This window comes from Grammomys surdaster, unplaced genomic scaffold, assembly GCF_004785775.1.
Source record: "Grammomys surdaster isolate TR1022 unplaced genomic scaffold, NIH_TR_1.0 224, whole genome shotgun sequence".
Taxonomy (NCBI): Eukaryota; Metazoa; Chordata; class Mammalia; order Rodentia; family Muridae; genus Grammomys; species Grammomys surdaster.
This window is the reverse complement of record NW_021604669.1, coordinates 7,770,089-7,782,350: the sequence shown is the minus strand read 5'-3', so window position 1 is coordinate 7,782,350 and position 12,262 is coordinate 7,770,089. Positions and strand designations below refer to the sequence as shown.

Genomic DNA, 12,262 nt, shown 5'->3' with positions numbered 1-12,262 from the left:
ACCCCTAAGGATACAGACCCCTGGCATTTGCCTGTAAAGAGAAATTTTAATGTCAACCTCACATTTCATGTCCCCATAGCCTGGAATGGTCACCCTACTGACCACTTGAGTAGTCTTCCTGGGGGCAGACTCAAGTAGAGGGAGGAGTTCCTGTGACTGGCAGAGAAAACAAAGTGAGCCACTGCCCTGTCAAGTGTCCTTGAACAGGAGAGCACTTCGTGCCACTGTGCTATAAAGGCTCCCTGACAAGGGGACTCCAATGGGACATTGCTCCTACCCCTTCATCCCAGTAGGGGACAGGATGGTGGCCCTGGTCCTGTGGGTCTCTACTTTGTTGAGCCCAGTCTGCCTGGTAGCAGCCAACATCTTTGGTAAGTTCTAAGGCTCAGGCCATGAGTTTGAGGAGGGACTTTTCAGTCATGTGGTTCAGTCAGACTCTGGCCAGGGCCCTTAAACATGCCTGATCTCATCTAACCTCACAAATGCCCAAAGGCTAGATATTGTCTCTTTGCTGTTCAGATCAAAGAGGTTCAGAGAGGTGAGCCGAATTGCCTGAGGTCCCAGAGCTAGAAATTGATAGAATGGAGATAAGTAAGCTGGGAGAACGAAGATATCTCCATCACCTCCCAGGAAAGTACAGAGTAATGAGCTAACCCTATGCTGGAGATGGAAATAATGGTTGTCAATAAGACCGGGAAGGTAAAGGCTGTGTCTGTGTCCGGGGTGGGAATGGGGCAAGCTTGCACTCTTCTTACGTGTCATTTCCCTTCAAACAGAGTACCAGGTAGATGCACAGCCACTCCGCCCCTGTGAGCTGCAAAGGGAGAAGGCCTTTTTGAAGCAGGCTGAATATGTTCCACAGTGCTCAGAAGATGGAAGTTTCCAGTAAGACTGGCTTTATTAGGAGCTCCAGGATCCTAAAATACCCTAAAGAACCTTTCACATTTTGTCCCTGTAATCCACAATTGTATGGATCAAGTTCTTCAGATTCCTGAGCTATGCTGTCATTTGGGGTGGGGAGAGGACACCTTTTCTATCCTTCCATATAGATATTTTATTGGACAGACTCTCCACTGGGGGGCTCTCCCCCGAATATTGCTGAAGCTTTATCTTAATTTCTTTACAACATAGTGTGTAAGGCCTTTCGGTAAAGCCCAGATAGAAATAAGGGTACTTCAAGGCACCCATCCCCCAGTTCTCTGGTACGACAAAACAGGAACAGCCTGTTACTTGGGCAACCCTGTTTTCATAGCCTGCCTGGGCTGCTAGGGCATTTTCCTCCCAAGAACTCTTCTTTGGAAGGGGCTTTTGCAGGTACCCTGACAAATTGTAGGTCCTGGACTATAGTTCTCCATGTAGAGTGAGGTTATTCCCCTCTATCACGCAGTCACATGTAGAGCCCTCATCTCTAGCTATGGAACACCCCCCCCCCGTTTCTGTATCTTACTCACGCTTCCTGTAGGCACAGTCTGCTGGCTAATTCTAGTCAGAACTTCTGCTGCAGATTCACGATTGTGAGGAAGGAGTTAAGAAGTATGTCCCCCTTTTTGCCAGCCTTGTGTATGTTTCTCTCGGAAGTTTCAGGACTGCCTTGTCTCCAGGATATTGTGTCTCCCTCGCCACCTTCTACCCTACGCCACCCTGTAACTTTCATTGTTGCCTTTCCCTGCCCGAGGAACTCACTCCATGGCCTTGTGTGATAACAACTCTGGCTTTCCTGTGTGACTTGCTAGCCTCTGGCCTCCCTGAGCTGGAGCCAGAATGTGCCTTTGGATAGGCATTATGGTATCACATGATATTTCTCTCTTCAGGACAGTCCAATGTCAAAATGATGGCCAATCTTGCTGGTGTGTAGATTCTGATGGCAGGGAAGTACCTGGCAGCAGGCAGCTGGGGAGGCCAACAGCTTGTGAGTAACAAATGGGAACAGTGGAACAGGTGTCATTGTACTGGGACACTTCACATCTAGGGACAAGCACTAGGCTTAAGTAAGTGAATTGGGCACATCTCCCTAAGGGCTGATAGCTTCTCCTCATTGAATAGAAAAGAAGATCCAGTTTCCTAAAGACCACTATAAAAACCATATGAGACACTCATGCCTAGTCAGTAGCTAGCAAGTGCTTCCCATGAGCCAGCCACTGTGCCAGCACTGAATCAATTATGACCAGTTGACATCGAAGGGTTCCAGGCAAGGTCAGCGCTCAGCAAAGTTCTATCCCATTGTGAAAGCAAGGCCTAAAGGGATGCTCTTTTTCGGTAGATGATAGCTCTATCTGAGTCTTTGGTTTTATGTGACTAGCATGGCAGGTTTGGGGACCCTAACGATCCTTCATACTCTCTGACATCATGACCTTAACCAAAGTCACCTGTTCTTTCTGATTTACACGCACCCAACCCCAATCTGCAAACTGAACAGAGATCCTGCCTCACCCATGTTAGGATTTGCAATGTGATAAGCTTGGTGCATGCTAGCTATTCCTTAGGAGCAAACACAAACTGGCTTTTCCTCCCACATCTGGAGGGAGGCAGCTGTCTTCTCACTTGTAGAGAAGAAGAGAAGTGCAGAGTAGTAAAGCAGCTTTTCAGGCAACTCAGGCAGCCCACACTGAAATCCTGAGTCAGATCCTCTGTTAACCTTACCAGGAGCTCCTCTACAGGGCCAGGGCGCCAGGGAGCGCCATCTCACTCTGACTCAGTTCTCAAGATGTCAGAGCCTTCTGAATGTCTGGCTGAGTGTTCCTCAGGGAGAAAAGGTCCTTATGGGCTCAATCCTAATCCTGCGTGCTCCCCAACAGTCCTCCGCTGATGCTTCTCTTTGTGCCCCAGGTCTGTCCTTCTGCCAGCTACACAAACAACAGATTCTGCTGAGCAGCTACATTAACAGCACAGATGCTCGCTACCTTCCTCAGTGCCAGGATTCAGGGAGCTATGCACCAGTGCAGTGTGACCTGCAGCAAGCGCAATGCTGGTGTGTAGACGCAGAGGGTATGGAGGTGTACGGAACCCGCCAGCGGGGAAGGCCAACATGGTGTAAGTGTCACTGTTATGGGCGCCAGAATCCCTGGGTGGGCTACAGTTTGACTCCCCACAAATCACATGCCTCACAAAACACAGAGTACCTGGGCTTTGATGGAAACGAAAAATGTCACAGAGGCAGTTGCATGACTTTAGGTCATTCCACACATACGTAAGCCCAAAACACAATGTCAACAAATGCTTTGCGAGCCTCCAGTGGCCTATTTAGGGCACTTGTGGGCTTACATGGGTCACATGGGTAGCATAAGTACCTATATATGTACCTACCCATAAGAACTGAACAACTTTGCATGAATGTGTTTAGGTCCAAGAAGCTGTGAGATACGAAGCCGTCGTCTCCTCCATGGTGTAGGAGACAAGTCGCCACCCCAGTGTGCTGCAGATGGGGAGTTTATGCCTGTCCAGTGCAAGTTTGTCAACACCACAGACATGATGATTTTTGATCTGATCCACAGCTACAACAGGTAAGGGCACTGATCCCTGAGGGGCCTCACTTAGGGGGTCATTGGCTCTTCAAGATGATGTTTGCATCAGGATCTGGGAATATCACAATATCACGTGTCACATGCAGCCTTGCCCTCATTTGTCATTGACAGGCAAGTTCAGCCCGTCAGCAGCACTTTTAACAAAGCCAGCTGGGACTAGCTATTGAAATTACAATTACATGCCCTTTGTCAGTGTTCTATTGCCGCAAAGAGACACCATGACTCTTATAAAAAAAGGCATTTAATTGGGGGCTTGTGTATGGTTTCAGAAGTTTAGCCCATTATCATCATGGTGGGAAGAATGATGGCATGAAGGCAGATACTGGAGCAGTAACTGAGAGCTGTGTCCTTATCCACAGGCAGAGAGCAAGGGGGGGGGAGGAGGGAGAGGGAGAGAGAGAGAGAGAGAGAGAGAGAGAGGGAGAGCGAGGGGAGAGACTGTGGGCTTGGCAGGGGCTTTTGAATCCCCAAACCCCACTACCAGTGATCTACTTCCTCCAACAAGGCCACACCTCCTAATCTTTTAATAGTGTCATTCCCTGGTGATCAAATTTATGAGCCTATGGGGGCCATTCTCACTCAAATCACCACATATGCGGACTCTGTGCCTCACCAGGCCACCAGGCAAGTGAAAGCACCATGGAGAGCTACATATCTCGGTATTTGTTGCATTGTTCTCCATCCTAGCAGAGAACTGAGGAAAAAGGTGACTGCTCATCCAACAGGGAGAGCTGCTGATTAGATGTAATATACCACAAACCTTTGTATAGATGCTCACATGAGGCACCAGAGCAGGAGACGGTGCCTTGAACAGGGTTCCGAAGTCTGTTATAGTAACCCAATCCAAATGCGCAGTTCAAGGACAGAAGTTAATTATTCAAAACAAATAACAAAAAGCTTCTTTATATATACGCACATGTGATCCTAGGATCAGATGAGTATGCTAAGTCTGGGTAAAACCAAAAGCAGAGAGTAATGTGAAGGACCACGTAGTTATTGAGGGCCACTTGGAGCTAGGGGCTGCAGTGGAAGAGTGGACAGATAGGATCCCGATCAAAGGCAAAAGAGCTCACTAAAGAGAATGGGCATGACGATATACATGTACTTCTGTAAGTTCAGTATGTGTGTGCATGTGTAAAGGACTTTCCTGTTTAAATAACAAATATAGAATGAGAAGCATCTATATACTCAGACCCAAATATCCAGAAGGTATTCAGCTACCCTAGATTACCCAATGATTGTGAAGGGCCATGCAGACTTTAAATAACATTAGATCATTCTGAATACAAAGAAAGAAAGAAAGAAAGAAAGAAAGAAAGAAAGAAAGAAAGAAAGAAAGAAAGAAGGAAAAGAAAGCACCAGCTTGTGTTAACACTGCTGTGGATTCTGTGGGAGAACCTGAGCCTCCATGTGGCTGCCTTCCAGAACAGCCAGTTTCTGTGAGAGAAAGAAATGTTCCCATGTGTTGTGCCAGAAAGGTCACAGACCATGCTCCCAGTGCTGGTCCCACGACAAACTTGATCTGAGTTGCATAATACCTTAGAAGCTTGGCATTTTCATTAAATCACATCCTGAAAGGTTTCCACAAAGCTCAGTATCAGTGATTTCATACATTCAACCTAAACACCAAATGCATAGTATGGTTGTAAATACTGAGGTTGGAGGTTGTATGTATTTGTTTATGTGGTCAAGAAGCTAGCCTTGAGCTACCTGCTCTGTACCAAACCCTCCTGTGTCCTAAGTCCCTCAGAGTTTGGCTACCCTACTCCACTGCCAACTTTGTTTCCAGTACAATCCTGCCCCATAGCCTTTGCCTCTGCCATCTGCAGTCTTCATCTGCCTCACTTTGCAAGGTTACCTGCTCACTTACCTTTGCAGAGCTTCCTCAGTGTTCTCTGCAGGAAAACGGAAGCTTGAGCTCTATTTACGGAGCCAAGGTTAAGCTCTCCCAAAACTTCACTTATGAAACGACTGAGAATATGTATCATCCCAACATGATCATCTGCAGGGAATTGTCGTGCTTCACCCAGTTTTAGAAAATGTAGGTTAGAATTTTTTTCCCCCCTGGCGATGACAGATTAGCTTAACTGGGAGCACAGGACCACCAGGCAGCACAACTCACCAAATACTCATCTCCTCTGTGCAATCCAGGCATCCTCAGTTCACATCCAACTGAATGCTAACTGTATCCAAGGTGTTTTGTAGATTTCAGCTTTAAGACAGACATAATTAGAAAGTGTAGTCTGGAAGACTTTAAAGAGCTCACCCTGGGAAGCATGGTAGGCTTTAGAGGTGTATAGAAAATTGTCACTTGTCTGTTTTTATATGATTCATTTCTCTTCTCATTCAGCATACGGCACAAAGTAAGTCTACAACCCCAGTTTAGAGATTTAGTGGATGCATCAAAGACTGTAAACAGGGGGCAAGTTGAGATTGGGGCTCAGTTCACAGTTAATGCCACAAGAGGGCAGTCTAGTTAAACACAAACGTTGAGGATCAAGTATTCATTGTTAATGCAAATAAAAGCAATCACTTCTGAAATGGGATCGATCTCTCTCTCTCTCTCTCTCTCTCTCTCTCTCTCTCTCTCTCTCTCTCTCTCTCTCTCTCTCTCTAGCATATCTTTGAACAAATTCTGCCCTAGAAAGGTCATGGGAACGATTGGGTGGTTGGTTATCAAAAGCCCAGGGGTAATCAGGAATTTTCTGTTACTATGTAGATCTGGCTGCCCCAGGCCCAGTGACTCCTTTGGGCCAGCAGAAGGAGCCGTAGAATCCACATGGAATAGGCCCAGATCACCTGGGGTTGACAGATAGAGGACAGCCACGTGCAGTTGGGTTTCAGATAAGCAATGGGTAATTTGTTCTGTGTGTACTTGACATTGCCTCAAATATTTGAAGGCCTGGGAGTAGGGTGAGGATTCGAGTTGGTAGAGCATTGCATAAACACCACCAGATCCCCAGACTTTAAAAAGAATGATCCAGGGAGGAAAGAGCAGAGTGGATAATGAGATTGCACTGAGGGCCAAGTTCTGAGAAAGATGATGGTGGCTCCATGTTAGGAGGGGATGGTGCTTGGGAGGTGGAGCTGTATTGGAGGCATATGTATCACAAAGAACATCTAGAAGAGCAAGAGAGGAGGGTCAGGGATGACTCCTTTCTGAGTAGATGGTTGAAAATATGTTTGGGAAGGAAAACTTTGGAAAACTACTTTCTGGGTCTTAGAGATCCTGGGATCCAGGAACAGTTCTTCCCAATCCTCTGTGAGATCTTCATATGCTTTGCTATGATTTGTGATTGAACTTGACCATTGTAGGTTTTCTCTATGAGGAAAAGACATTACTTACTACAGCAACATGTTTATCACATGGTGATAGCAAGTAGCTATGCTGGCTGTTTTGGATTGTTCATTTTCTTTATGGTCTCAGTCTGGTCATAACTGTGGGACTCTGTCTTACCCAAAGCCTCAAGCAGAACCCTGTAGAACTTGAAGCATGGCTGGTGTCCTTATCAAGGTTTTAGAGATTTGAGTTAAAATTCTTTTATCAGCCCTTATCATTAATTTGTTTCCCCTGCCTGCTTAGTAGTAACGAGCCTCACCCAAAATGCCCTAGCACACCTGTTATTCTGTGGAGGGAGTCAGGAACACCTTGACATGTACAGAAGCATCATAATTAAAATATGGAAGACTATGAGGAAATCCTCACAGGCAGATCATCTAGTCACCTTCAAGACCTCCTATTGTGGCCAATGTGACTTGTGTGCTGTGTTATGCTGTGTCTGGCTCTCTCCTAAAGACTAATTGCCCCAGCCCAGGAAAGAATAAACACATTGTTAATGCATTAATATGTTGGTTTCAGGTTAAGTTTCTGAAGGACTGCTCATGGGAAGAATTAGAGAACCTAATGTTGTGGAGAGTGTTGCAAGATACCCAGAGGCATGGATAGTACTCTGTAAACAACAAGGCTGGGTCCGGCCGTCCAGACTCCAGAGGGCTTTATTTGTAATCTAAGTCTGGGGTAGCTGAATCTGAGCACAAACTCATAGATGCATAAACCTGTCCCCACTCTAGGATTTCATTTTACTAAGCATGTTTGTTTTATCTTCCTTCTTTCTTTGTGTATTCCTAGAACAAGACAGGAGAGGTTAGTGGAAATCATGGAGAAGAAAACAGTGAGAAAAGAAAATAAGAAGTAGGGGAAGAGATGGGTCTGGAACAATCTTTCACTAAAATTACAGAAGTGTAAGGGGATTTATATTTGCCTCTGAACTCTGGCTATAAGCAGAGAAAAACGTTTATTTTTTAAGTCTGAGAATAACCCGGTATTTTAGGTAAACATACCCCTTTATTCTTTTAAGGATGGAAGGAGTTATGTCTCTTGGGTCCTTATCAAAGGAACAGTGGGAGAGCATCTTTGGCTTTATACTTTGACAACCCCTTCTGCCCGTGAAGCCAGACCTCTCTCCAAGACAGTGTTCATAAGCCACAAGTGTGTAAGCAGCCACAAATTCAATTTCAGTGATGGATACTTTGAGTTTTGGCATGCTCTCCCTTGTTTCTTCCTCCCCTAAGAGTTATTCACCTATCTATTTTTTCTCCTGACCACTCGTGGGGTATGTTTTCTCTAGATGTTAGAGACATGTCAATGATCCTTCTAGCTATGTCTTCCATTGTTTCCTGCTCAAATGGCCAGAGGTAGCTTTAGAATGTGGCTCAAAGTTTCCTACTTTGAAAGCCTTCTTAGACCAAATCCATCAGACCTAAAACTGGAGATGGAACCAAGCTGTCTTTCACTGGCTCTGGCAGTTCAGTTTTAGGACTCTGCCTTTCTTTGACTGATGTAAGGTAGGGGATCTGACATAGTGATAAGTCAACAATTCCAGCTGAAGAGGCAACAACCTAACTATTAGAACAGTGGAAATGACTATTCTATAGGAGTCTCCAAAATCACAAGTGGAGACATCATTTCAAAACCTACCCACAGAAGTTAGATTGTATTAAATCAAGTTGCAAATGTAACAGGAACCCAAGGTCACTGCCAGTTGTAGGTGGGGCACTAAAGGACCACATTCTATTTAAGTGGACATCTTACTATTCTGGAACAAAGGACAGAGACTCAGGATGCCCTTGTCCATAGACTATGAAAAATGTCTGGCATTGTGTCTGACTGATACCTATACAGTGTTACTGTTTCTGAGTAATAGTGACAATCACTGTGGTAGGCCAGGGCAAGAATTCTTCCACACTTATTCAAGGTTCCTAGGACTTCTCAAAGATGAGATGAAAATAATAGCACAATAATGGACAAGCAATACGGTACAGTAATAGATCTGTAATTCTAAAGCACTTTCATGTATTGGTAAAGGAAACTTGGCCTTTAGATAGAACCAGCCCACATCATGTTCATAACTTTCATTTGAGTTGACTAATACTTGTGTCTGCCCATGTTCAGAATCATAGAGGGCCCCTCCCACACCCAGAGCTGGCTTTTCATGGTAATGAACATGCTGTGTGTATTTGCTGTCTTATACCCATCCCTTCTGAATGGTTTCCTTTTTGCTTACTTATGAGTACCACCTTCATTTGTAATATTTTATCCAACGTGGAAGGAATACTTTGATTCTCTTCATTTCTTTGCCATTGGGCATGCAGATTGCTTTTAATATTCTGCTAGAAGATATTATGTAGCAATAGAACTCTGTGCAGAGAATGAAATACTATGCTAGGTTTTCAGACACAGGTTAGAAACACACACTTGGATGTAATATACTAGTTGCACAGGACATGAGGACCATCTCAGACATCCTCAGTGACTCTCAGTACTTTAGTCTCCTCATATGCAAAGATGGGGACCCAGCAAATGAGCTTCAGGTAGCATTTGCCAGGTATGACATCATCGTAAAGACAAGCATATCTTCAGCTGACAGACACAAATGGTGAAATCGTTTTGATTTCGTGGTGTTTAATGATGGAATGGAAACATTTTCTCCTTATAGATCTCCTGTAACAGAATCTGGCTTTTTCATTACAGGCTTTTGAAAGCTGTAAAAAGCTCTGGAAGCAGTTGCTCACACAAAATGAGACTCTTTGCATCCTGTCACATACCTATAAAGAAAACCTGGTCTTTGGACTCTGGTTACTCTGTTGGGGAAGCCGATGTAGTACTCTCTGGTCCTCTGAGACGTATGTGGGCACAAATTAGCAAAATATCGAAAATAAGGAAAAGGGCTAGTTGGTAGATGACAGCTAAGTATAGTCTACCCTTGCTTTGGCTAAGTAAAGCCAGAGTAGGAAAGAACTGCAAATGCAGCTGAAGACTCTGCCACATTTGTTTCCATTGAAGATGGCTCATATTTTATGAAATGTTGACCACGCATCTTCCTCTCTGACAGGTTTCCAGATGCATTTGTGACCTTCAGTTCCTTCCGGAGCAGGTTTCCTGAAGTGTCTGGGTACTGTTACTGTGCTGACAGCCAGGGGCGGGAGCTAGCTGAGACAGGTAATCAGCCACACTTCTGGGAGTGTGAAAGGATCAAGTGTAATTCTTGGGCTCTAGTGCCTAAGGCAGAAATTGCCCTGGAGTTCTACATCCGGGTTAGGTTGCTTTGAGTGTGAAAGAAGACACAACCTCAGCCAGCTTTCATCTGTGGTACACTGCCGCAGCTTCCACTTGCTTGTATGGTGCCATTGCCAGCTGAAAGAGGTGCCTACCTTGCTGTGTGGCAAGTGCAAGACAGGACATATTATCAGTCTCCTTCTCTAGGTAGCATTCCTCTGTGCTGTCAGACCAGCCCAGCTACGACAGCAGCCCTGACTTTAGAAACCATTAGAGTATTATTCCAGGCATGTCCAACCCATGGCCCAGGGGCCACATCGGGTAGCATATGGCAGCCAACAGAATGACAGATGTGACCCTACAAAAATCACAAACATATTTAAAATGTTGTTGCTGTTTGTGTTATTATTACGTAAATCTGTTGTATGATTTTTGAGCATGAACTTTGTAGGTGATGACAATCTGGAATGTCTAAAGAATGGATATAGCTGCCTAGACCCGTTGCATATCATGCTGCTTATCTACAGAATTTACAGATTCTGACCTTTTCACATGTGTCAGCTCAGCAAGGTTAGAACTTTATTTCCTGAGGAACAAATACCTGAAATGCTATCTACACATTCTTAGGACTGGAGTTGTTACTGGATGAAATTTATGACACCATTTTTGCTGGCTTGGACCGGACCTCCACCTTCACTCAAAGCACCATGTACCGGATATTGCAGAGACGATTCCTGGCCATTCGATTAGTCATCTCTGGCAGATTCCGATGTAAGTAACTAGCTAGCAAGAGACATGTACTCCTGCTGTGAAATCACTAGCGTCTTGGGGTCACTTTCATCTGTATGGCTGTTACATCAAAGTAAGTTTGGGGTAGCTCTGGGGCACCAAATACCCATGCAGGCTGTGAACACACAGACCTTACTCACTATGAATGTCTCCTTTGCTGTGTGGTCTCTTCTAGGTCCCACTAAGTGTGAGGTAGAACAGTTTGCTGCCACCAACTTTGGTCATCCATACATCCCCAGCTGCCACGGAGATGGTCACTACCAAGCAGTTCAGTGCCAGACAGGAGGGACATGCTGGTGTGTGGATGCCCAGGGGATAGAGATCCCTGGCACGCAGCAACAAGGCCAGCCACCATCCTGCGGTAAGTTTCCTCTCAGGGGTAAATGTTGTGCTCTCCTAAGAGCCTGTTACTGTCTCTGTTTCTTCACGTCAGTCTCTCAGGAGCTCACTAATCAACTACTGACTGAATATCCCCCAGAGGTCCTTCAAGCTGTGTGTCACTGAAGGCAGTCTGCTGCTATTAACTTGCAGTGGGTTTTTGGTCTTCTGTCAGATATAGTTACTTTCTCAGAAATCCTAAGGAATACCAGGAGTCTCACTGATAACAAAAAAGAAGAGAGCTGAGTTTTCATGTCCTATGGATGGAGTGTGAACAGCAAGCTGACATAGCACCAAATTGTTAGTTCTATTTCAAGACACTGAGGAAGGCTTCATGGGTGAGGGACAGTTTCCCAGAGTGCCTGTAATAAAGGCTCTTCCTATAGGCTCTGAATCTGCAAGGATGGCAGAGACAGTGTTGGAGTAGGGAGTGCACGTTGTGACTTGAGGGAAAGGCAAGTCGGAGCAAGAATGTAGTCTTCCTCATAACCCAGGCTTGGGCTTCATGCTGGAGGGAAGTGAGGCTGATGATGTGAGGTTCATCCTGGAGAAGCTTGTTGGGCTGTATGGGGGATACATGCCTCCCAGCAGTGTTAGGGGAGGAGCTGGAGCAAGCTTTGGACCTGAAATAAAGAAAAGTTTAAGGCCTTGCATTGGAATTATTTGAAACCACCACCCAGTTACATCAAAACCTAGAGAACATTGTACTCTGCAGTCCTTGGGTGAAAACAAAGAACCATGGCTTTCCAAGTCAAAGCAGGAGCTCTGATGAATGCTTAGGTGGGTTTTGGGCTTTCACTCTTTCTCTGTCTTATTTCATAGCAGCACATAACAAATATATGGAGCGGCTCAGCTCTCAGTGAAGAAGGGGAAGCGAAACTGTTCACTCACTTCCTCAGTGCCTCCTGTGAGATCAATTGCAGAATGCAGTGGCCTTGCTGAGAGATCTGCTCAGCTTTATATGTTGCCAGCACACACACACACACACACACACACACACACACACACACACACACAC

The 12,262-nt window shown here is 45.3% G+C and overlaps 1 protein-coding gene across 3 annotated transcripts in view; it reads left to right on the top strand.

Annotated features, from left to right (window-relative positions):
• The first annotated feature begins 267 nt into the window (after nucleotides 1-267).
• Tg (thyroglobulin) overlaps nucleotides 268-12,262 on the top strand; it is a 174,413-nt gene continuing 162,418 nt past the window's right edge. Inside the window, exons 1-8 of one of the 3 annotated variants that reach the window (XM_028773215.1) lie at nucleotides 268-371; nucleotides 777-885; nucleotides 1,812-1,909; nucleotides 2,827-3,030; nucleotides 3,341-3,500; nucleotides 9,914-10,020; nucleotides 10,705-10,848; nucleotides 11,042-11,227. In XM_028773215.1, coding sequence (XP_028629048.1) covers nucleotides 302-371; nucleotides 777-885; nucleotides 1,812-1,909; nucleotides 2,827-3,030; nucleotides 3,341-3,500; nucleotides 9,914-10,020; nucleotides 10,705-10,848; nucleotides 11,042-11,227 — 1,078 coding nt within the window. In that variant the 5' untranslated portion in view covers nucleotides 268-301. The remainder of the gene's footprint in view (nucleotides 372-776; nucleotides 886-1,811; nucleotides 1,910-2,826; nucleotides 3,031-3,340; nucleotides 3,501-9,913; nucleotides 10,021-10,704; nucleotides 10,849-11,041; nucleotides 11,228-12,262) is intronic. The other 2 variants (XM_028773216.1, XM_028773217.1) reach the window with 2 other exon arrangements.